The 27,200-nt window shown below is 36.7% G+C and overlaps 1 protein-coding gene across 8 annotated transcripts; it reads right to left on the bottom strand.

Moving 5' to 3' along the window:
• Positions 1–27: 27 nt before the first annotated feature.
• On the bottom strand, positions 28–25,905 carry LOC111600856 (uncharacterized protein CG43427). Of its 8 annotated transcripts, none has more exons than XM_023317169.2 (11): positions 25,870–25,905; positions 18,405–18,909; positions 15,485–15,691; positions 13,593–13,735; positions 13,375–13,531; positions 10,435–11,682; positions 4,203–5,286; positions 3,001–3,374; positions 1,992–2,935; positions 1,101–1,261; positions 28–330 (listed from the first exon to the last, which is right to left on the bottom strand). In XM_023317169.2, exons 2-11 carry the CDS (start codon positions 18,522–18,524, stop codon positions 143–145), a joined length of 4,626 nt encoding a protein of 1,541 aa, XP_023172937.2. In that variant the 5' UTR covers positions 18,525–18,909; positions 25,870–25,905; the 3' UTR covers positions 28–142. The 8 variants fall into 8 exon arrangements, 6 of the variants coding, with proteins under 6 accessions (XP_023172937.2, XP_030081607.1, XP_023172941.2 ...); XR_003944565.1 differs by lacking the exon at positions 25,870–25,905 and adding an exon at positions 430–577 and having other exon boundaries at positions 259–330; positions 1,077–1,261; XR_003944566.1 differs by lacking the exon at positions 25,870–25,905 and adding an exon at positions 430–577 and having other exon boundaries at positions 259–330.
• Between the last annotated feature and the right edge of the window lie 1,295 nt (positions 25,906–27,200).

Raw genomic sequence — 27,200 nt, 5'->3', positions numbered from 1 at the left:
CATTTAATATATACTCTATGTGCTGTATGCCTGTATGTGTGGGTAATATGTAAATATTTATATATTTAGTAATACAAAACAACAACAATCGAAAGTTGCAACCAATCTTCCACCTATTGCCCATCCAGACATCCTCATTAGCTTAGACGCAACTGAATTTGATACCATCGTCGCTGGAATAACAGTTTTGGCAGTGGAGTTTATGGTTCCGTACGCGCACATCGGTTCCGTTCAGTCCGTCGCCCAGTTGCACATGACACACGCAGCACTTGAAGCAATTGATGTGATAGAACAGTAGCAAGGATTCAATTATCATGGCAGCTCCGCGACCTGCACCAAAAGACAATGCCAAAATTAGGGTATCTCAAAATGTAAGCTATAAATAAAATATATATCGAAATGATTATAGGCAGCTTTCGCCCCAAGTACCTTGCTGGCAGCCTTAAAATGCAGCTATATTTAGTGTAAATTTAATGTATAATTTTTTCGTAATTAGTTAAGTCTCTGATTTACACCCATACAATATATTTGAGTGCTTTGTGGACTTGTCGGCAATTATCATGGGTGCAACCCAAATCTGGGAAGGCATGTATACACAGTGAGTAAAAGAGAGATAATAGAGAGAAATAGAGATAAAAACGATAAACAGGAATGTAATGCTTGGCATAATGATTTCTGATAATTATTATACTAGCAAATTTATATGCAATGTCAATAAGATAATGCAATTTTAAGTCAAGGTAATGGAATACTTGGAAACTGAATAATTTGTTCTTAAAATATAAGTTATAAAATTCACTTCATTAAATAAAAATTTTAATTTGATATTTTTTCTTCTATCAAGTAAATGAAGTTTATATTATATATCCTTTAATGAGTGTGCTGTATTTCACTCTAGAAAGCTGTCGTATGAACGTTATTGATGTGTTTACGGCCATGAACTATTGCATATATATATATATATATATATATATATATATATATGTATATATTATATTTAATTAACGAGCCTATACATGGAATCAATATTTAAACTGAAGTCGAAATAGAAGTTGAAGAAGAATAACCACACTCACAACCAACGTAGTAGCAAAGTTTACCTAATTCGTCACCGCAATGCGAACACTTCTTCTTGCCACTAACGCTGAGCATCTTCTCTTGATTGCTGCTGTTACTGCTGTTGTTTATAACAATGTTGCTGTTGTTGTTACTGTTGTTGTTGTTGTTGATTAACTGACTATAGGTTCCATTACTGTCGAAACTATAAAAATAGAAGAAATAGGATTATATTTAGGTGACAATAATTAATATTAATATATATAAAGTTTATGCTATTATTATTAAATCTAAACAGATTGCTTTTATTTTATTAATTATGTGTGACATATACACATATGACCTGGTAATATAAATTTTCAACTAGATGAGCTCTTTTGTGTAAAGAAATCAGAAATATGCCATATATGATGTTATTGAATAGGTATCTTCTAGACGGGCACCCTCAACTAGAGCTTCCTTGTTTATTTTTGCATCAGATTAATCTGTGTTCATGTATGACGTTCAATAAAAAAATAATAATAAAGCTATTTAATAAGTTATATTGATATACAAGTATATATAATTTGCAGCATTATGTATATAACATGGCACATGGCACATGGCATATATTCATCTTTACGGGCGTCGAGCCTTATCCAACAAAAGCTTAAATGGCGTTTGGATTTTATCAATCAATCAAAGTGTTTAGATCTATATCCTGATGGGTGTATCCATTAGTATGTCAAACTAAAACATTACAACTCCATAGCTTATCTCGACAAAGATTTGCAAGCAGTTCCAAAATAATGGGTATGGCCCATTTGACATAGTAAATCCGAGTGCACCATACATGGTAAACGAAAAGAGCTCTAAGCAAAAAGCTCTAAAATAACTCTATTACAGCAACTACTGCAACAAATCTACTTTCTTTGCTTATGGTGACGAATACCTACCGCTTACGTTCACCAATGCCTTTGCTGTGGACACGTTCTGTAAGCGTCTGTATAATAGAATCGGGCAGAGGCTTTCCGTTGGATGTGGGTGCGGGCATCGAGCGCCTGTTCAGTTGCAGATGCTGGAGCTGCTGCTGTTGCTCGAGTAGACGGCGATGTTCGGCCTCTTGGAGTAGCCAGTGATTGGCATGGTTACTGTTGTAGAGCGCCCCGTTATAGTCTGGCATGGATTTACGCTTTTGGAGCCAAGCGGCGTCATTGACCAGATTGCGGTGCTGTTGCTGTTGCTGCTGCTGCTGCTGTACCTGCACCCAGCCATCGGTGTACTTAGGCTTGGGAGTAGCACTCAGTGCCAGCAGCGTGTTGCGCGACATGTTGCTCAGGTTCTGCACCGATTGATGATGATCGGCAGCTGCTATATTAGCTTGGTGATGCGTTGCGGGCGCAGCTGTTGCAATTTTGACTAAAGAGCCGCCGTAGGCATTGCGTTGTCGCTTACTAACCGAATAGTCCGGCTCCAGGCTGAGGCCATTGGTGTTGAAGTGCATAGCGCGTAAAGGTTTTGTGGGCGGCGTCGGCGGTAGCATGAGACGCTTGGAGAACTCATTCAGATCTGACATGGACTTGCGATAGTCCTTGTCCAGCTGCTGATAGTGATACTGTGCATTTGGCAATGATCGCTGCTGTTGTTGCTGCTGCACCTGCAACTGTTGTTGCTGGGGTACATTTGCATATATCTGCTGCGCTGCCTGTTGCACGGACTGCTGCGGCTGTGGTGGTTGAAAGGCGCTTAGCATGCCATTGGCAATGCCCAAGCCTTGGTGCAAATCTTGTAACGAGCGCCGATTGTTAGACATCAACATCTTAACTCCATGCTGCAGCTCACGACGCGCCAGATTTTCGCGCAGCAGAAGATTCTCACGCTGTCTTTTCAGCTCCTCCTGCTTTAATATATACAATTTAAAGCAATTAGCTGCAGTATTACTGACTAGACGAATTCTACTCTTACCGAGAACTGCAGTAGCTCACGTTCTGCGCGTAGCACTTCGCCTTGTTCCCGTATCTTCTCTTCAATGGATAACATCTTTGCATTGGCCGTAGCGGTGGCCTCGCTCAGCGATTGGGTTGCGGCCGCTGCCGCCGTAGCAGATTCAGTCCACGACTCAGCAGAGTTGCCTTTTACCGTTTGCAGCAGCGGGGTCTGTGCGGCCAGCAGCGATTTGTTTTGATAGATGATATCGCCGACCAGTTGTGATGGCGCCAGCTCCTCCGTCGGCGGCGGCGTTGCCTCCGATTGGGTATCGTTCTCCTCTGAAGAGTTCGTATAGTGCTCGCTACTTTGACGTGAATGATTCTCTGAGACTCCCGAGTCTCGGCTTTCACCTGTTACAGGGGAGAATATTAAATTGGTTTATAATTTATATATCTATTGTATATAAAAAATTAGGAAATTAAGTAAGATGCGTCAATTGCAATTCTGCAATGTACATTTTGCTGTTTGGCCATCTAGAGGTTTGCCCACAAAGACGGAAAATGTGGAACATATAGTGTTACAATTTTTGGAAACTCCCATTAGAGTCGGAGTTAAGTCGTGAAACACTATTTTAACACGAGCATCATTATTAAGATTCTTTCGAAACAAGCTAAACACTTCCAATTTGGAACAAATTCTCGTATAAACAATGACTAATTGTATATAGTTTATATAAATATAAATAAATATAAATACCCATTAGGGGTTAAGCAAATCGGTAGTTACTTTGCCCTTTTCTACAAATCTACGGATATGTGATTTTCCCGAAATTAACTAAAATTTAAATATGTCCATTTATACCTGAATGTAACAAATTGGAGTTTAGACGTAGCGATAGAACATTTCTCTATCTATATGAGATGAATACAAATTTATAAAGCTTTTAATGTAATAAATAAAAAGTTCTTAATTTTTTAATTAACTGATTAGTTTATATATACATTTTGCTAAATTCAGTCTACTGGCAGCTGTTCTCCTCTACTTGGTTAGGGGCGCTTTGAATAGGGAATCACATTTCCCATCATGTTACAGGCACTAAATGGATTATTTATACTTAGCTCACTTTTTATTTCCACAGCTCTTGCCATACCCTACCTACCGCTCTTACCATTACACTAATTGTTCGGTTTTTAGCTCTTTTGGCTTTCAGCCCTGTAGCAGCCAAGCCCACCACTTACCTGTATCTGAACTGTCACAGAGACCCGCCTTGATGTACAGTTGTTTCTCGAGCCGTTGCTCCTCCTGTAGCAGCTGCGCCATATCCGGTGGTGGAGCCACCGTAAGCTGAAGATAACTGTCTACATCATCGAGAACGGCGTCGGTCTCGATACCCAGGAAACTGGAACGTTTGTTGCGCAGCTCATTCTTGATCCGCTTTGTCGAATTCATACGTTTTATGGGCGGCGTCGTGGGCATGCCCAGGCCTGGTTGACTTTGCAGCTGGTGGCGCGTACTACTGGTTATGGTCTCGTACGTGTTGTCCGAAGACCAGGTACCGGCATCTAACTCATCATCATCATGTACATTGAGGCTGACTTTATTTATCTCCTCTGTGGGGGGTGGCGGTGGTTTCTCCTTGGGCGGCTCCAGTGTTGGAGCCAAACTAGCGACACAGTGGCCCATCTCCAGGCCCGTGTAGAAGATGTCAATGTTCTCGTAGACGGGTATAGGGCGGAGATGTTTGGGTGCATCGTAATAGGGCTCTGTTGCTTTAGGCACTTGGTAATAGGGCTCTAGGTCAACAGCTGTTGTTTTTGCATTCGTTTCGATTTGGAAGCTGCTGCGGCTGCTCTTATTGTTGTTGTTTTTGTTACTGTTAGTTTGATTATGCTCGTTATTATTGTTATTGTTGCTATTATTTGGAATGCTTCTTATGTGGCTACGTCTTATTAACATTGTGCTCGCTGTCTGTTCATTATCTACTTCTTGCATAGATATAGTCGACTTGATGTTCTCATAGATGGGCTCCTTTGTCTCGATTGTCAGCTGTTGTTGTTGCTGTTGTTGTTCCTCAATATCCTGTTTCTCTAGCTCCTCCTCTGTTTTCTGCTCATCCGTTTTATTTGGCATTGCAATATTCGTCTCCTCCCCTTTCGCCCTTATCTCAATAGTATCTAATTTCGCTTCTTCCAAATGTTCATCCTCCAACTTCTCCATCTTCGCTTTGCTTTCGGTATTTTGTTTCTCCTCCTCCATATCCTCCGGCGCGCAGTTGGCCTCCCTGTCAATAGCTTCCAGCGCCAAATCAAGAGCTTCGTTGATCTGTGGATCGTATGGATGCGTGAGCAAATAAGCCGTCCGAACGAGAGAGAGAGAGGGGGAGACAGAGAGAGAGAGAAAGAGAAATGCGCCATCATCGCACATATTTTAATTAAGATAATTTATACAAATTTTAATAAATACTGCACTAGCAAAAAAACACAAAGTAAATAATTAACAATAATAATAAAACAACCAACAATATTTAACAATTAAAATCTGCCAAAGGGTTCCATTAGTTACAGCACAGAAACAAACCGAGTTAATCGACACTTTAAGATTCTTTATACTCATTAAACGATTACCAAAGTAAAAACCAACTCGAAGGGTATTTGATATTACACTTTTATAAAAAATAACTAAGTAATAGGCATTTTTATTTAACTGTAATACAAATCATTCCTAGATTACCTCCAGAATCTAACAGAAATTTATTTTAATCTATCTTTGAAAGAAAAAAGAAAGTACACCTTAATTATGTTTACAAATGATTTATTATAGTATATTTACCATAGCTATAATTATTATTATACATTTTTTATTGCGTATGCATAAAAATATTATTTAAATATGTTATTTTAAGTTGTGAAGCTTCGTTATAGCTTACAAGCTCGATTGCTACATTTTTTTTTGTATCATTTATATTTACTAATTTAAAATAATTGAATACTAGTTGAGTTTTACAGTTTATGATTTCTAAAAAGCTTTCTCAGCAGTAGATATCTATATGCACATTTCAAAGGTACGAGTATAATCTACTTCGTTTTATGTAAATTATATATAAAAAACAATTACAATACGCGAGTAAGCTCGATTAGTCCATGCGAAAGTGTCTGCTTACCATTATTATTCGATCAGAAATCCGTTTGATACACTGGCGCTTTTTAGTTTATTGAATAATGGTGCCAACTGCCCTATAAGGCCTATAAGTATTACATCCCTAACTTGACGCATACAAATATTTTTATCGCTCTAGTCATATATACATATAAATATATATATATATATGTATTTGTATTTCTGTCGTCTGCTATAAAGATAAAACTGCCAATGAGGCAGATAGTCTCTGCCTTGTTTGGTTTAGAGGTAAATAAATAGAGGTTCCGAATCGACCACAGCTCTTTAAAACCCAAACGCAACTAAAGTGCAATTATTTCAAGGGTCGCATTTAACAACGTTCGTTCACTGAAAAGCAAAATTGCAACAAGACTAAAAGATATGTGCAAAATATACAAATACAGAGCGTAGAACCGAGCAAGCTATATGTGTGTGTAAATTGAATATTGCGAGGGACTGCATATCGGCCTAGATGTAGGCAAAGGCAACTGTAACTTTTGGCATTTGAAATAGGTATATATATATATATATTGCTGGAACATGCAAAAAAAAACAACAACTTATAAGCTAGAAACAAAATAAAAATAGCAAAAGAGCAGAATGCAAAAGCAAAGAACCAATAAATGAGACGAGGATAAATGGAAATGACACAAAAAGTGAACGAGAGAGAATTAGGTAAAAGAGACACAACCGCTTACCTCGAAAATTGTAAACTTGCAACAACTTTTGCTGGCAGTAAGCATGTAAACTATGTAACTGTAGCATATAATATATAATATTTATATTTGAAAATTTGTACAGTTTAGCCAACAGTACGAGCGCAAGGCATGTAAAAGAAATGCGTACAGATTCTGTTTATATCACAATATTAATATATGTATATAAAGATAACAGACACATACAATAACCTTAAGTGTTAAAAACCTTTAACCATTGGGGCTTACTTACGCTAAATCATCTGGATAGGATAAGATAGAACATATTTATGACCAGGGCGCATTGGAAACGTGTATGTATACTAGAGAAAGCCTTCGACTCATCACGCCACATTTAAAACTCTATTTATTTTTTAGTTGTTAAGGTACATTTATATTTATTGAAATTTATTCAAGGGGTATGTTACCCTCATCTTATTCGAAACTCCCGCCTATGGAAATAATACACTGCTTGTCGCAAGTGAAATATGTGTCTGCACTGCTTGCAGTTTAATTGTGCCAGAATATAAAAAGCAGTGCACACTGAACATATACAAAATATTAGCATGACGTTGTTTTCGATAACCACGAAGACAGGTATTTCGTTTTCGTTTTCGTTTTCGTTTATTGATAAAACAGCACAACATGATGTTTTTATGTTTTCGAGCTTTTGTAGTTTATTATTATCCATGGTTTATGTAATTTTTGTTTTGTGTATTAGAAGATTTTTAATCACGCTAAGTATATTAGATATATATAAAATTTCACATTTTTCTTTACATAAATGAAATTATTTTTATACAAAACATTGTATTTAGTAATTAAAACAGAAAAATAATAAAGAAATCCAAGCTTACGTAGGTTGAGCCCCACAAGAATAAAATTTATAATAAAAAAAAACATAAATTATTCAGAAATAAATTCAAGTTTTGATAATATTTCGATTAGATTTAGATTAAATATACAAATCGGACAATTTCGCAAAACTAGCAGCAGAAGTATTTTATTCGCCTGAACTTTTTAAAAATAATGTCAACAAAAATGTCATAAATAAATTAATTTGTTGTATAAAGTATATTTTTTAAGAAAGCTCACAAACAAACAGATAGATAGCTAGACAGATAGTACCCATAATATTTCCCCTTATTTAGTGGCCAGCACCAACCACCGATCACACTGTCGGCCCCAGCTTGTTGAGCTCATCGTCGAGTAGGTTGCTAATTTCTTGACTCAATGCTTGCTCCGTGTTCTGATCTACGAGTATTTCATCTGTGGTTATGGATTTTTGTATGTCAATGTTCACTGGAGCTGCAGTTTTCGGTAACGGTGGAGGTGCGGCAGAGACCGTATCGTTAGCAAAATAGAATTTGGAGTTATCCACCTTGACAAAGTCATCGGCACTGACAACATCGACACCACTGCGGGTGCTGGTAAGGACCACTTTAGGCTCAAGTGTTTCATTGAGTGTGGGGTAAGGCTGGGGCGTTGTCGACTCCTCGTGATGACCAAAATTCCGACGCAAAAAATCGAATATATTGCTCTTATTCTTCTTATCCTTGCCCTTCTCCTTTTCATGAACATCCTTTGGTGTTTTGGGCGAGCTGGGCGGTGTAAGCTGCTTGATATTAGCTGCTGTATCTACGATAGGAGTGCTTGCATCGACCGATTGCTCTGCGTTTGCTGGAAGATAGCCCGTTCTACCAATGGAGTCCGTGTTGGAAGCCGATATACAGCAGGGCTTGGGTATAGGTATCTTCGATTTGCGACTCACTGTTGGTGTGCCAGGCGTTGAGCCTGTGGGCGTTTTATGACCACTATTCATCACGGGTAACGATGATTTCATCATTCTGTTGCTGGCTAAGCGCTCCTCAGCAATAATCTGCTCGCAAGTGTCCAGCAGCGCCCTTGAGTGAGCGGCACGTGCATTGCTAATGGGGAAGCTCGCTTTCACATTGTTGGTGTTGTTGTCCTTCTTTAGCTCCTTCATGCCCTGCAAGCCATCACAGTGCTTCACATCCTCATCACTTATGTGCTGGTAGCCTGTAGCCGGTATCGGCTGTTCTCGCACATCGATGGCTATACAACTGGGCTCTTCGGCGGGTGCAAGACAGTCAAGAAGACTCACACATAGGGCAATATCCTCCTCTTTGGGTACTGTTGTGTCAGCCAACTCCTTCTTGATTATGCCATCACAGCTCTGCAGCTGCTGCTCGGTTACTATTTGGCAGCCAGTGCTGGGTAACTTGGGTGTCTTGGTCACATCTATTTTTTTACAGGTAGACTCCTTTACGGCTTGCTGATCCAAACGTTTAATATCTTCAGGCGTTAGTTCCAGGCGCTGTTTGATTCCCTCACTTTCCATAAATTGCTGGCACAGTGCAATATCTACGGGTAGTGTGCCCGTCGATCCTGGTGATGTGGGCGCTGAATTGGCCAGCTTGAACAGGCTGGACTCGTTGGGTGTACACACACGCAGGGCGGGCATTGGAGAAGGCGAAGTCACATGCACTTCCAACGAATCATTTGGCGCCAGAGGGTCCAGATTGAGCGGCTTGGCGGGTGGCTTTACGCGCACCTTGGCTACAGGCGGTGTGTGCACCACAGCTTTTGTCTGACCCACGATGGGCGCATAATCTCCTGAAGTGTGATCTAAAGCATGATCCACCACATCCGTGGGTACAGTTTTGCGATTTGGCTTGGGTGAAACTGGTGGCGTTATTTGTGGTATGCGACTGCGTGACGTAGTCTTCGGTAATGGAGTTGATATCAAATTGACATTCACATTTGTGCTGGGAGTTGGCGATGTGCACGTTGTAAACACATATGCTGGATTAGAAATCGGTGTATGATTGTCAGATAAATTGTCCAACGATTTTGTAGCCTGGCCAGAACAACTGGATAAAGGTTTTATTGTGTTCGGCTTACGTAGTTCCTCGGTCGAAACTGTGGTAATGGATGGTGCAAACATCCCCACCTTTGCGGATGTTCGTTCTTCTTTCAGAGCGCGTTTAACCGGAGGCGTTTGTGGTTTTTCCAACTGACGTGAATTAAATATCTCAACACGTCCATTGATGCTGAATTGTTGAGGTGTGGCGGTTGTGGGCTTAACACGCACTGCATTGGGCGACATTGGAGGCTTGCCTAGTGGACGTGGTATTTGTGTATTCTGCTGTGCGACTGTACCTAAGGGATTCGGAAGCGGCTCGGTTTGAGGTGCAGCAGTTGGTTGCGCTAAACAGGTCGGTTCTGGTGCTGGTATCGGAGTTTTTGTCTTGGTAAAGTCAAAAATTTGGCTAAGCTGCCCAGGTTGAGACTGTGCTAAAGGTTGTTGCTCATTGGCCTCCTCGTTCAGTTCGTACTCATTCTGAAAGGTGTCCTTAAACATTTTCAACAAATTGCGAGCATGTACCATTTCATTTGAGGGCATTCTACGCAAGTTACAATTGTTTGGGTGACGGAGAGAGGGATTGGTTTGGGTATTGTATTTGGGTTGTACCGACACCGTATTAAAAGCTGAAGCTACTACAACATTATCATTATCATAATTATAATCATCAACTCGGACACCACTACGTGGACTTAATATAGCTTTTTCAATAAATTGGTTAGTAGAACTTACACTAAATTCCATATCCCGAGCCGCTGGTTGAGTGGCTGTTGTTGTTGTTATGGATGTTGCTGTTGCTGATGATGCTGATATGGTTGCTGCTGTTACATTGGTAGGGGGCAACGCTGCTGGCTGCAAATCAGTGAGCTCATCAAACTCAGCTTCAATTTGATTGACTGCATTGGCTGCCTCCTCGAGCTGACGCTCCTCGAGTGCAAGTGCGGCGATTGCTTCGTTTAGTTGGTGCTGTTGCTGCTGCTCCTTAAGTATTTCCTCGTTATTGTCCGCCTGAATGCCGCTATCATCGTGTGCTGCATCTTCTACAATCAGCGCTGGCTGCGTTATCGACTTCTGCTGTTGTTCCTTTTGCTGTTGTTGTCGCATGCGTAGCTCCTCGCCACGCATTATTTCCAGCTGCCTGGCATCGATAAGCGCTACGAGCGGTGGTTTCTTTTGCTGCTGTTGATCCTCCTCTTTGGTAACGGCATGCTGTTGCAGACTGTTAAGGCGCTGTTTCAACGGAAGCACTGAAACATCCACGCTCTTACTGGAGTTGAACTCATTACGCTGCTGTTCTAGACTCTGCATGCGATCACGTATGCTGCATATGTCGCCGGACAGACGCTTAATCTCCTGCTTGGCCGTGGGTTCGGGAGCAGCGTCATTACTATTTTTCAAACGCTCACGCATCATTAGCTTTGGCTTGGTTGATCCGCCATTGGGTATCATGGGCTTTGGTTCAGATTCGCGCTGCTCAAAGATCTCTTTGCGTTTTGATATGTCTACCTTAGGTACATCCACTTTTTGCTTCTCGACACCCTCCTGTGTGTCACTGGGAGATGTTACTTCGAAACCACTTAACCGATCCTCGATCTTGCTGCCACGTCGTGTGGGATAACCAATGGTTTCACCATCGCCAGATCCATTGTTGTTGCAGATTCTTCCATTGCTGCTGGCCCGCTGTACGCGTTGCTTGTAATCCTGTATGGCCCCTTCATAGGTGTACTCACAAGGATCAGGTGTACTGGCCAGCGCTGTACTTGACGAGGTATCGTAGCCAGGCGACATGATAAATTCCCGTGTAGCTGGTGCTACTGCTGTTGCTTCGCTGACTGTCTGCAGTTTGCTGGTATTCGATGTGCTTGCCTGGTTACAAAGTTTGTTATTATCAATTCGATTTCTGTTGATGTGATTCTGTTGCTCCTTAATGTTTATAGCTGCTGCTGCGCCAATGGCTTTGTCCAATTCTGCGTTGTCACTCTGTTAAATACAGAAGAGAATGTATTAGATAAGTATTGGTATTCACATTTATAAACAATTGCTCTAGCCTAGACTGACCGACTTTCTATCCGTATAACCGCAAACTATTGTGCAGCTATTGAAACTAGAGACTGGAAATTTGAAGTACTGGAAATTCTAAACATTCTTATTATTATAACCAATAATCTTTATTTAAATTATAGATACTAGAATGTTGGAACATTAACTCGCGTTGGGGACTCAAGAACAAACATATATAGTGAATATATTTTCATCCCATTAGTGTTTAAACTTAAGTCCCAAAGTTTGCCTCGTGGGTTACTGTTAAGATCCTCTACAGATCGGCGAATATATGTCCACGCTCTTTATTTCTTTATTAAATCTAGATACTTTAAATTATATATATATGGAAAGCTCTAGTTGGGGTGCCCGACTAGAAGATTGTCAATAGTTCAATAGGCTGTATTGAGTATTCAAAAATCACATAAAAACCGACATTAGGACACTAAGATTCGAACCAACATTGCCTACGTAACGCGCATCAACTCTACCAACAATAAATAATTTAATATAAAAAAAATAACAAAAAAAGTCCCTTCGCCGTCTTGTGTCGAATATAGAACTTATGAATAACAAACGCCGCCTGCCGCTCTGCTTGACAAGTACTTTTGCAAATTGGCCAAACGTTTTGTTTAATAACTTCTGTTTTACTAAATGGATTTTTATGAAATTCAGCATATGATCTACATATTCTATTGGATTAGTAGACATGCAAACTCCTTCCCCTATTGACCCTATTTCCAGCTGAACTTAATTTTTAAGAATTTTTGGTGAAATTTGGAGCCGGTATCCAAAATATAAAAAAAATAAAACTATAGGTAAAATACATAAAACTAAATACAAAATGAATAACTCATTTCGATTAGTTTTTTAATGGGAATAGCTATCGAATATTTCAAAAAAAGTTTGATAGGCGCGAGCTATACACGGACCTCCAAAAAAAATTTTCAAGTCTCTAGCTCTTATATATGGTTCATACATGCGGACTGACAGACAGGGCTCAGTCGAGTCGGATTGTCGTCCTGATCAAGAATAAATCCATTGTACACTGGTTTCCCATTTAATGTATCAGGGTATAAACACGTAAACAAAAATCTTTAGTTTCTACAGTTTTACAGGTAGAAACTTTAAAATTGGATTATAGAATAATGCAGTCGGAAGTGCCGTCGGTAACATTCTTACTTTTTTTTATAACTCATTCGATACTCCTATTATCGACAAAAAGCTATAATTTGATTTCGTTTTTAAGCATAGATTGAATACTATAAAAGATGAAAGTCTCCAATTTGTCTCCAGTTTTGGGATAACTCTCATCTTCCGCACAAATTAAAAAACTAAGGACTTGAAGTTTGTCAAAAACACAAATTGGACACAGTAAAAAGAGGACCTGCTTATAGTTACGTTCGTATGTGCGTCTGCAGGTATAAAAGAATAACTGGAGTATCAGATTCAGGGTATTCCTATTGAGCAATCTTGACTAGAGTTCTCTTAATTGTTTATATTTAGTATTCTAGTTAATTTTCTATTGTTGGCTGACCTTTTTTATTGAATTATTTATTTAAAATATATCAAGTGCAAAAAATGACGAGTACATATATTATACATAAATATATAGAAGTATTCCGTGCTTACCATAACGCTGTTGTTATCATAATCCTCCGACAAGCTGCTTTTACCGCTAGCGCTGCTAGTACCGATACCCAAATCACTTAAATCATTCGTCTCGTCCTCGTTATAAACGGCAAGGGATGCCAATTTGACACGTCCACGCGAGCCGCTGCGCTCAGCTCTGCAATATACATTGAATTGAAATTTATTATATACTACTAAGTAGTACTACTACTACTTACCGCTCCTCCATCATTTCAGTAAATGTTTTTGATTTTCGTCTAGTACGATCATGTTCCTCCAGTTCGAGCTTCTTTGTTTCCACCACACGATCTATGATATGTTCGACACGTTTTCGCCGTGATGATTTCCAATTATCAAGGTTCTTTATTGTTGTTGATTTTCAAATAGAAGAATAGAGAAAGTTAGCATACAATACCAACACATATATAATAATATAATATACAATATACTATATATATGGCACTTAAAAGCTAAGATTCACACACATGACGCCCTTTGCTCTTTAACAAAAACTTTATCTTGGCTTGCGTCAAAGGTGGAACGTATTTCAGATTAAAAATTTTTATGATTCGTTTAATAAGTGAAAAGAGCATATAGCTTTTCTACAATGACCGCCCCGCTACCCATCGTGCTATTCATCCGTCTGTATGAATTAAAACCTTTTTGCCGATATTGAAGCACGAGATTTGTAACACATAATCTTTAATAAAGATTTTGGATATTTTTATTGGATATTGAGCATATGTTAAGCAATATTGTAAATATCTATAGTTTTTGAATTAGATATATATATTTGGTAAACGGCTCATGAAGCTTGGCAAACTGCGTAAACTATATCGTCCACAGTTGCACCAATCTCAAAAGTTTCCACGCTCTTTGAACTTAAGAGATTGACATAGATCTCGTTTTGTCAATAATATTTGTGCTTCCGTCTATGTTTCCGTTGAATATATTAATTAATATATTAACAATAATTAGCTATTGACCTACAGCAGATATACAATAATTTTGTTTTTTTTTACCACATCAATAGATACTTAAAATCATGACCTGTTACCACCGAAGTATTTTAAAAACATTTTTTAATACTTAAACTACACTCGGAATTCCTAAGTTTGTTGCTAAAGTCAAATACAATTATGTTTTTTTTTTCGGTACCCACACTTAAGCGAGATTTAAAACTTTTATGTTCAAAAGAAGCAAACTCCAAAAAGCAATAACGGAATTGCTCAACTTCCTTTCCCATAAATTGGCAACAGTCTCAGACCCCGACCGAGTTTGGGTAGTACACCATGTGCATTTGAATCGATTTTTCACATAAATGTAAAAAATGAGTAAATTAGTTAACTTAAGTGACAAATTAATGGAAGCGTTCACCAAAATAAATAAAAAACAGCATTATCTCAGCTCAAATTCAAACGCTACTTTAGTTGATTACACAATGAGATACACGTCAAAGGGCGACAATTCGTTTCAGGTTATGGCATACAAATTTGCATGTACCGCAAATTGTGTAAAACAAAAACGTATAAGCGCAACAGAAAGTAAACAAGAAAACCATCAAGTAACAGTTGATTACGCAATATCGTTTGTCCATGCCAGCGACGTGATTTGGAAAGTGGAGCAGGCTCTACTCACTAAGACATATTACCTCAGTCTTACAGCCATAGTTATTGCTAGTTGGTATTACAGATATGGCCATAACGTGCAAAGTGCCCTGCCTAACATAGTATGCGTTGTTTATCTTAAGACATATGCTGCAATGAATCCAAAATAGCCAAATAAAAACTAGTAAGAATGCTGCAGTCGGATTTAGTCAATCCTTAGAAGCAGTAACGTAGGCTCAGAACTGTGTAAATTACAGGATATTTGCAATAGTGCAAATCGTCAATAGTTTCTTTCTGATTTTCTGGAATATTTAGTGGGTATAAAATCTAAAATATATCAAAAATTTATAAATTATTTATGCCTACACTAAACTAAATGCAAATTTTTGAAACTTCAAATTTTTTTAAATATGTATTTAATTATTTATAATTATTATAAAAATAAATATATAATATAATTAATTGAAATAAATATATAATATCTCTAAACCTATGTTACTTACATTCTGCCATTCCTCGGGCTCTTCTTTTTTCACCTCCTTCAGCTTTTTGACCTCCTCGGCCTTTTTAAGCTGCTCCTGTGCCGTCTGATATAAATTGCATGGCTTGATTTGAACAAATTGCATTGGATTCTTGGATGGTGGCGGAGGCGTAGGACGCGTAACACGCGCCTTTGTCACATACAATGTCGGATCGGGCGATGTTATGGACTGCAATTAATCATAATAATTTATATAATTATAATAATAATGCAATAAGTGCAGTATATCATAATTCATTTGTGCTGCTAGTTCAACTGGCCCCTGATCCCGAGTGAATTGCCAATATTATTACTCGCAATCAGAGTCTGAAGTTTCATTTCATTTGTTCACTGGAAATTTAACCACGTTTAGTGGATTTTAATTTCATTTAATGACGAGTCTCTAGCAATAATTTATTGGCACGACTTAAATATATAAAGTGAGAGAAAATAAAATATGAACAAAACTTCCATTGATTTATAATATTCAAAATATTATCGTGAGATATGCAAAATGTTGCGTAGAGGTGGTATTTTAACCATTTTACGGTTATTGTCTATCATATATAAACAGCACATGCACATTAAAGCGTGGAGTCCGCTTAGTGCTCAATTTGTACACCTTTAAATGGGCAGTTAACTTTTGATGTAGATGTACTTTCCCAATAAAATTTTTAAAGCTTAGAAAATATAGGTATATTTTTCAAAGAATAAGTATTTTATTCAAGCACAAGCTTGGTATTTACGTTCTTCTCATTCGGGCCTCTTTATCTCCAACCTTGACGCTTTTCGTCTTGCTGTCCATCCTCCTCTATATGCTAGTTGAGGGCATGGGAATTCACGGAGATTCAGAAGTTGGAATATACCCACAGATGTGCACTCGTCTGATAATATTTTAAGATTTTCCCTGCATGCTGACTAGAGGCGTGGCGAAGCTATAGAGTTGAAATTTGACAACATACCTTCATGTTGGCCAAAGTCCCGGTTGGAGACGGCGCAAACCAGGAGTTTTAGTTCTACAACTCCAAAATTATATATCCACACTACTAAGGAGCGTGTCAAATCGAGATATAATTATATTTTATTAAGTGTGAAAATAAAAGAGCGAAGCAAATATGCACTTGCTTTATTTGCATTTGAGTTTCTCTTAGTGTACAACTTTACAACCATTGTCACATAAAATAATGTATATAACTATTTATATGTAAAATATTCCGTTTGTCTAGTAAATAATCTAACAGGTAATAAACAATCTAAAATTTGATAGAAGCTGCCGAATTAAACAAAAGACTCAGAGACAAAAATAATTTGCATATGACTTGAACGATTTTTCATAGAACGGTGCATAGTAACCGGCTCTGGCTATATGTCATTGGCCCCTCTTTCGATGAGTCTTGCTGTAATCTCTCTTTCTGTGGCATCGTCTTCTGTTATACCCAGAGTTATTGCCCTGCTTTTGTTGACGGAAGTGCCAAAGAGGCAATATATAATTTATGCATTGTTGGCTATACGCGGGTCGGGTCAGGTGGTTTAAAGTACTTGAAATATACGTAAGCTGACCGCAGAAACCTCTTAGGTGTTATCGACAGTTGACAGTTTTGGTTGAAAGCTGAATTCAAAAAGTCAAACTATCAAAATGCATTCATCTATAAAAGGCTAAACTGAATGAAAGACTGAAGAAGTGTACAACCGATTGAATGCTTATCAAGCGAAACCAATTGATACTTTTGCAAAAACAACTTCCACACTTTTTAAGTTTATAATTAAATTAAGCTAGCTGAAGTCGTTGGAAAATAGATAATAAGGAGATAATCGTTTTGTTAAAATGTATGTAACAGGCAGAAGTAAGCGTGACAGACCCCAAAAAGCTCGTCAGTGAGCTCATTCTGTGAATTGATGAGCGTCGATGTCAGAACCTATACCGGCAATGACAACATTTCTTTGAGGTTCCTATAAAAAACGTGCAAATCAAGTTTGTTTCTAACAACCAACCAATATTCGAGCAAATAAGTACATATATCAAATGCTGTATCTAATTAAAATCCGTAAAGTGACCCAGAAGTTATTACACAAAACGTTTGGCTAATCGGCAGCATGGGGCGCCAAGCGTAGGCGGACCCTATGAAGTATGTATATTCTTAACTGCCTGTCCATACTGTCGAAAGCCATTAAAATTAGAGTTTTAAGCTCATCATATTTCCTTACTATCGTAAGTAATATGTTTAATAGAGCAGTCTCAACTTGAGAACACGTTTTTAAAACATTCCCTAGTCTCTAGTATTTGAAATCTGTTTTTTGTGAATTTGAGGGCAAGGGGAGAGGTATCTAAAATCCAAAATATACAAAATCTCTGTATTCAATATTATACAGTAAATCTTAAGGCTCCAATATTTACGGTATTCAAGCTACGCTTAACAACGAAGCTTTTTGATCGATTTTATTCAATAATTACGAATAGTCGCAGTTATCGAAAATAAAAGATAAACTTGTACTGCGTATGGTACACTTGACTATACATTTCAAATTTCATGACTCTAGCTTCTGTGGGTTACGAGATCGCTGCGCTCATACGGACGGATGGATAGACACTCAGACAAAAGGACGGTCGGACGGACATGCTCGATCGACTTAGCTCGCCGTTTTGATCCTGATTTTCTTATGGGGTCTTTGACGCCTCCGAGCCTTCCGAGCCCTAGTCGACACTTTTACTCTTTTATATATTCAAATAACTAATTGATTCTTCAAGCTTTTATAAAAGGCAATTTTTTATCTCTTAATAACATTTTTAATGGAAAGTGTAGTTTAATACACCTTCTTCTATTCATCTGCTTCCATTTAAAACAGTTTACTTTAGTTACTTCAGATAATAATGAGATAATAATTTTTAGATTATGATTACTCACCGATTTTTTTCCACATCCGTTTGCTTCGCAAGTACCACTATTTGTGGATGTATTTGATGTAGACATCTGATCTTCGTTGCCGTCAAGCATAATATCCTGCTCCATGGACTCGGACTCCATGGTGCTGTTTATGCTAGTCTCCGCTTTGTATCTGGATATTAGCTTAGAGTGTGTGATGTGCTTATTCTCTCTCGTTGTCTCACTATCGGCGTGTCTTCTTTTCTCTGCCTTACCCACTCAATATTTATATGTCTTGTATATTGTTTAACTGTGGGTTCTTCTAAGTTAAAATCGATATCTCATTTCTCACATGTCAGCTCGTTATTACTTCTTTTGTGCAGGTCAATCGGTCAATAATATTGTCGACAACATCTTCAACGTCAATTGCATATTAGCCATCATCATTTTAATCGATATGAATAAAAAAATCAGTTCTCTAATTTGATGCTATCACGCATCAAGTTGGGCCATATAGTTGTATACCAAACGTGTCAGATTTCATTAGCTGCAAAAAATACAAACAAAATCTCAATTTAACTGCTTATTAATTTTGCGTAAAAGTCGGAAACGGCATTATAATAGCTGCCAAGCAATGTGGGCGCCAAGTGATATAAGAGCTACTACGGGTCCAAATAGAACGTAAGCAGCATCCATCAAGCATTCAATCAAAAATATGTAGAAAGTAAGAAAGAAAGCTCTAGTCGGGGTGCCCGATTAGGAGGTACCCTGATCCCAGTCCTATCCGCGTTTTTTAATATTTTCCGTAGTTTATATAGAATATTAAAAAAAAAAAACATAAAAATCGACATAACGATACCAAGATTCGAACCCACAATTTCTACGCAACTCGTATCAACTCCACCAACACCGCCACTTCATAATTAAAAAAATAATAAAACAAAAAATAATATTCCATCATCCACCGGACTCAAACCCATTGAATGTCTGCTTACCAGCGTCTCCACTACCAACGCACTGCTTGCAAGAAGAGTTGCCAATTTGGATTTAAGTATCATCTGATAATTCAAGCAGTATTCAATCGCAATTTCGATTATATTATATTTCGAATAAAGATGAATACACGCATTTGAATGTATGTGTGCACACGTATAGGAAAAATGAATGCGCGTGGCGCTGCTGGCATGTGCTTTTGCAAATTGTCAAACGTTTTGTTTAATAACTTCTGTTTTACTTAATGGATTTTGATTAAATTTTCAGCATATAATCTACAAATTTTATTGCCTTAGTAGAGATGCAAACGCATTCACATAATTGGCCTATTTTTCACCAAACTTAAATTTTAAGAATTTAGGGAAATTTGGAGTATCCAAAATCCATCAAATATCAAAACTGCATAAAATATACACAAAACTAAATACAAAATTTGGAGGCTCTAGCTCTTAAGACGTATGAGATATACTTTATTGCATTTCGATCATGTTTTTATTCGATAACAATTAAATGGGAATAGCTATCGAATATATGAAACAAACTTGATTTGTGCTCTAACTCATAGATGCTGAGATCGACGCGTTCACACATATGGGCACACGGACGGACAAACGAACAGGGCTCAATCGACTCGAACTGTCGTTCTGAATAAGAATATATATACTTTATGAGGTCTGCCACGCCTCCTTCTGCCTGCACAAAACCATAATACCCTGATTTCCCATTTTCAATGGGATCAGGGTATAAAAAAGTAAAAGCCACTTTGAAAGATATGTTCTTTTCCGATTTGAAAAGCCCTTAAGAGGGAATATATAATTGTTGATACATCAATACAGGGTATTTTCGTTATGTCTGACACCATTTGACGGAGAATGAGTATTCTACAGTCAGTAGCGCATGACTGCAACACTCTTGCCTTTTGATAACTCATCCAATTTGCCTATTAGTGTATCAATCAATTACTTGATCTCGTTGTTTAAACGTAATTCTTATACCATAATAGATGGAAAATTTCAATTTACTGTGTAGTTACTGTAATGAATAAACAGACGCATTATATTTGGTATTTTGTTTTTTTTTTTTCAATATCGTGTGATCTGGTTTTTATACTCATTTACGAAAGAAATGCTCACATAATAAATCAATTGATGTGAAAAATATAGATTATATATCATAAGGTCAAATTATGAATCCACACCCACTGCGCACGTGGGAAATCGAAAAGACTGAATGAGTAATATTTAATATTTTTGACGTTTTATATTTGTATATACATTTATATAAATACATATGTAAGTATAATTTATAAGTATTTTCGTAATTACATACAGATGTATGTGTGAAGTCGACTTAGAAGCTCAGAAGACTGAAAAACTTCAAATTGTAAGTTTTCTTAATTTCAATAGACAACTAGAGGTTTGCACATGCCCATCAATTATTATATATGTGAAAAAGGAACTGTTAGTGTGTGCCCGCTAGTAGCGAAAAAGTCTTTTTAACGCGCAGCTTTGCTTTTAAACCCTTCCAACAGCTGATAATAAAAATGCTAAAATGTTGCATAGCCAGCCTTTTCATGACTTTTTAAACTTTTCTCTCAGAAGTTTAAAATGGGACCATAGTTGAACAAATTTTAAGTTTCGTGCGCTGCTAGTTGTGCATACAAACATACATATTTAAAATAGCATAGAGGAAAGTAAATAAACATAACGGTGTATAGCGGGACTTTGTGCAAAGACCAAGCATTTCAGCTCAGGGCTCGGAACGCACTGATGTTGAAGCCCCATGTTTTTCTTGAAAAGTAAGGGATCCGAGCAAATACGAAGTTGAAAGCAATCAAATTTTATGCAATGAAAAAGATAGAAGATGTCCCATTTATGGTTGGTAGTATTATGACTGAAAGATTCTGACTATACCCTAAACTCATTGAGAACGGGAAGTTTGAGTACATATAATGATCTTTGAAAATATTGCCAATATATTAATCAATTTTATTTTTATTATTCTATATTCTATATCTTGTTTTTTAGATAAATATGTTAAATATGTGAAATATTGGATGAATTAAAATTCTTACACAAACACATCGGAGTGAAATTCAATTTCTACGAAACCTATTTTTGGAATTTAATATTGAACTTTTGTGGTAGATCTTGAATACTTTGATAAGTTTTGTCTGATCTGCTTAGCTATGCCCTTTACTGGACTCTTAAAGTTGCTTAGTTAGCATAACATTCCAAGAGAAGCGCGTTTTACTGCCATTGGTACGCTGGGCAAGATAATAATGATAATGATAATGATAATGTGAATGCTGATGATCAAAATGCTCATTATTTGTTTAAGAGTTACGGCCAGTGAATCGAATGGTAATGTCAACTGGTCTGAGCGTATATGCTTTTTCAACTGTTTAAACAGAAGATGACAACATGACACAGTCGGAGCTATAAGAGTGAAGTCAGCAAAGCAAAGCCTCCGAGGATACTAATCAACATTGGCAGCTAATGAACATAAATATGTTCTCTTGAGTGTATCATCATTTCTGGGGAAATGCTTATTTGCATATAAAACGCAGCTGTAAATGTTGCGATAGCCGAACAAAAATAACAGCTCAGCTTTCAAATTGTAACAAGTTATAGGGCTCTCGTCGGAGACTACATGACTAGTTGCTACCTTGAACCCTGCGAAGAGATGATAGTCCAATCAGTATTCGCTTCTTTTATTACAAAATACATTACAAGCAACATATTTATACACACTGTTTACTGCACTTGGGCTGCAGTATAGGATATACATTGGGAACTTAATTGTTAATAAGTTTTGTTCTAGATGACTTTGTTAATCAATTAGATCATGATAATGACATTAAATGTATGTATTTTTAAGTCAAAATCAAAATTTCATAATATATCAAACCTGTATATTCATTACAGGTAACCCATCTTGTGACGCCAAATTATCGAATCGAATATCCGGCAATAGGTTGAGTTATAAAAAAAAGTTATAAACACGAATATACATTTAAAATTTCAAGTCTCTAGCTTTGTGGCTTCAGAGAGCGTTGCGTTCGTACGGACAGATAGACGAATATATGTACATCGACTCGGCTCGTTACATAAATAGTCTGAATTCTCATTATGAATGGATTCAGGGTATAATAGTTATGCGGAAAGCGTTGTTAAGCTATAAGAGTTTTAATAGATAACTACTAACTTGAAGATAATACAATTACTTAAAATTAATTGACCCATTAATCAAGTCGTCGAACTAACAGCTCACCAAATTGCAATAATTTACATTTAACCGAAATTTACATAAGACACGCAGTAACTTTCCAAAGAAGCGTGTGGGGTAGTGAGACTAAATGGTAGGTGGGTCTAACACATTAGTATTACAGATAATTATTAATCAAACGCATAAAATGTTGATTATATAAAATTGCAACTAAGCAACTGGCAGAAAACACCGTCAAAGCCCAAAGCTCTTGGAGTAAATTGCAAAGCAAAATCGGTCTCGACGACATTAGACACATTCATGTAAGAAAGAGAAACATCTTCGCTCCCGGACTTGCAACTGAAAATTAGCTGGCCGACAATTAGCTACAAATTTCATCATGATATTCCCTAGTGCTACCGACAGGCATTGAACCAACGGATAACAAATTGAAGAAAAAAGATTTAGTTAGAAATGCCCGACTACAAGATACCCTGAATCCCGTCCAAGCTGCGTTATGAAATATACTCCATAGCTTGTATCTAGATTAGGATTCTAAAAATGTTCGAACTCGCACATTCCTAATCAAATAGCATTAGTGTCGAATAAACAATTAAAATTAATGGAAAAACATTTACATTAGCACACCAGTAATGGAAGAAAAATCTCCTCGCCAGCTAAATAAAAAATTAGTGTAAAATTTACATGATAACACATGCAAAGAAATACGAGATATAATTTAATAATTGAATTTTGGTAAAAAATTGAATAGATAACAATAAAACAGAAATAGTTATCGATTTTTTTAAACAAACTAAAACTATGTGTCTTCTATAGGCGGATCGGAAAAAATCTTCAACTCCTACCCGTTCTGAGATCAATGCGTTTATACATATGAACCGACTGACTAAGCTCGTCGTCCTGGTATAGTGTGGGGCCTGCCACGCCGCCTTCTGCTTGTTACATACATTTTTACAAAATCATTGTACCCTAATTTTTCATTTCCGCGTATAAAAACAGTAGTCTGCCTGGCATCTGGCAGCAAAATTCATGCTAGTTTCTAGTAAATGCCCAGCAATTGTGCTTTTCTTTAGTTAATTAGCAGAATTACCAGCTGGCAAAGAACTGCAAATGACATCAAAGCATTTTACGAGGCGCCGCACTAAGCTACAGCTGTTCATGTTTTAATATACATACATGTACGCTCAGCAAATTCTATATATATACATATATGTATCAAATCCCACCAATGCATAAGAATTTATGTTGTTATGTGTGCAATAGAATTCGATTCGCGTTAATTTTTTAAGTCGAAAATCTCAATAATTTGTTAAAACAGGTGTTCCCTTAAAATGTTCCTCCCCTCATTAATTCGTAGGATTTTAAAATTTATTCTAAATTTTAATATGCATGCGAATCCTATTACTATTCGCAATGTCGCTATACATTCCGAATTTTATTGTTTTATCATTGTTTGCGTTTAGTTTCATGATTATTTTCGAAGTGTTAAGTCATAATGTACAATATACGCATAAGACCTTATCAATCGTGAGTGACAAATTGGAAAAAACAATCTACCAAAGTTATTGATTTGGCAGCGTTTAAACCGTGAATGAGTAGCAGCCTACTGCACCATTATTACTTGCTTTACTCGACAAGGAGATATCCTGAACCAAGGAGATATACTGAACCACATGCGCACGCATGCATAAGCAGACGCTCTGCTTACTATGCAGTTTACCCATTGACTATGCTTGTGCTGAAGTATGGATGGACTCTCTTAATCAACAGTATCGAACAAGAATTATATTTTCGACAGCTCGGACACTTCCTCTAAGAATTGGAAAATAAAGAAAAACTGTATATTCTTAAGTTTTATAATTACAATTCAATATTTGACGATTAAGTTGCTGTTAACATTTTTAATTGACTGATGTTTCAACAATTATTTAGCGCCTCTTGGGGGCGTGGTATATTGGAAATTACCATATCTCCCGGGTTTAGATGTCCAGATCGGTAAAGCTCCACTGCAGCTTTCTTATTCTTTATTTGTAATAGAATGTCGGAACATTTAATTTTATATTTTACAACGATAATGAGCATCAAATTGCCTTGACGCTAATGCACAAATGGCTCAGTTCTTGGCCCAGCCGGAATTGACGATCAAGCAAATAGTCTGCAATCAGTCAAACGCCTGAACGCGCCCTTATATCCAATCTAGGACCCGGGCCCGGACTTTAACAAAAAATCATGATCCCAAACAATGAACATTTTATGCTGTTTTTTTTTATTGTTTATTTTAAATGTTTATGTTATTATTCTCAGTCGTCAAGTGAAATGAGTATATTAGCTTTCTTCAATGTTTGTCAGTACGTATGATAGAAGTGATTCAAATATTAGAACTTTTTTTCATCGCAACCTTTATTTAATAAAGTATTTGATAATATATGTGACAATGAAAAACCGAAAAACTGTACGCGTTTTTTTAGAGAGTATTATGTAGTCGTTGCCTTTACTGTTTGTTGCCTGTTCTTCGTTGCTGAGATTATTATTGGTTTTATGAATGCCAGCGAAGCGCATATATATATACATATATAAGTTACCGCATCTGCTGAACATATGCGCATCTCGAATGAGTCGCTTTGGTTGCTTACTTTTATGATTGTTATACTCGTTCACGTGGTGAAAAGAGAATATTCGTCCGCACTACCTGTGGCCAAATCGCTAATGAGTCATATGAAGTTGGTCGTATATTTCGGAAATGTATATTTTTTTACATGTATATCGATAACTCACATATTTTTTTACTATCGATCAATATCGATAATTTGGCTTCGTTCTTTAATCTTAAATTCAATACCAGAAAAAAAAGAAATATCCAATTTACTGTGGGGACTCATGAATTTAATAATGAGATTGCATATATTTCGGATTTTTGATACCTCCTCATTTCGCACAAATTCACAAACAACGTTTTTATACATATTAATGTCAATAAACGCTCTACATATCTGATTAAGAAAGTCTAGGTAGAAACAAAATTCGAATAGTATAATAACCCATAGTATAATAGTCCAAGCGTAGCCACTGCGAAAACTGAGCAATAGGCAGACCGCGCTTGTTCATGCGTAACTATGTGTGTGTAAGATAATGTATGTATAAAAGTATATAATGATTAAAATAGTAGCTTTTTGCAAGGTCCGGGGTATCTCCTAGTCGAGCAGTATCGACTAAAAAACATTTACTGGTTGCGTTCAGTGTATATTAAAGAGTTATTTACATTTACATATAACTAGATTTTACTTACCGATCTATGTTTACATTATTATTATTGTCAAAGTTTCAAATTCTGTAAAGAAAAAATCCAAACAAATTGATTTAAACAAAAAGTCAACTTAGGGAAGGATTTACAAAGTATACAGTGAGTAGTAGTATATTTGAAGGATCTTTCATTGGCAATTAACTAGCCCTAGCCTTAAAACTAAACGGAAAAAAAAACAAACGTGAACAGAACAGTTTCTCAATTTGCATGTATATTCCAATATATTCAACAATTATTAAGTATAATTTATGAATAAACCAGAAAGAGTACTCTACTCGACACAGCTCAACTATAAAATACGATTCTTTTATACACGATTCTTTTCTATATATATATACACACATACAATACATGCATTCCCACTGCTTACTGCGCAATTTAGTTTACTCGGTGACTGCGCTTGGACTACGCTATGCTATACTAAATTAATTGTTGAATAACTTTTTTATAGCTGTTTTATATGGACTTTCTTAATCATTTTAGAGGGTGATAATAACATTCATTCATATGTGTGTATTTGCCAAGTCTTTAGTATTATTGTGAATTTGTGGGAAACGGGGAGTTGTCAAAAATCAAAATATGATAAATCTGTATTTTCATTATGGGAATCGGATGTTTCCATTTTTTATGAAATTAAAGCTACGATTAAAAAACGAAGTAAAATTATTGATTTTGATCGGATGAGTTATCGAAAAATTATAAATTATATTTAAAATTTAAAGTCTCTAGGTTTTGTTTTTTACGATACTGCACCGTTTAAACGAACAGACAGACGATCATCTCTTCATCTTAATTATAAATAAATACAGTTTATTTTATTTTATATTTATTTTATAACATTTTCACAAAATCATTAAAAACTGATTTATCATTTTAAACAAGTTCAGGATAAAAAAAAACATTTCTTTATCGATGGATCGATGGAACTATCGAAAGTATCGATGTTTAAAACCATCGAGTGGAGCCTCTATCGATAGTATATACTCCACATTCCAAGTCTCTAGCTGCAGCGAAATGGTTTGTGTCCATATGAACAGATGAACTAACAGGAAGATGTACATTGAACAGTACAATTTTTCACTTCAAATTCAGCCAACTGAAAGACTGTAAAAATATTTAAAATTCTCACTCCTAACACAATTATTATACATATCGCATTATACATATCGCTAACAGACGTAGATGTAAAGCTGACGAGTATATATATTTTTTTTATGTATTTGTTTAGTAAAACAACAAATTATAATTACATTACATTAACATTTTTATTGTTGTATTTGTATCATAATGTGGCCAACAAAGCACAGAGAAACTGT

Source organism: Drosophila hydei, unplaced genomic scaffold (assembly GCF_003285905.1).
Source record: "Drosophila hydei strain 15085-1641.00,03,60 unplaced genomic scaffold, DhydRS2 tig00008139-arrow-pilon, whole genome shotgun sequence".
NCBI lineage: Eukaryota > Metazoa > Arthropoda > Insecta > Diptera > Drosophilidae > Drosophila > Drosophila hydei.
The sequence above is the reverse complement of the archived record's forward strand: the minus strand, read 5'-3'. Positions and strand labels throughout refer to the sequence as shown.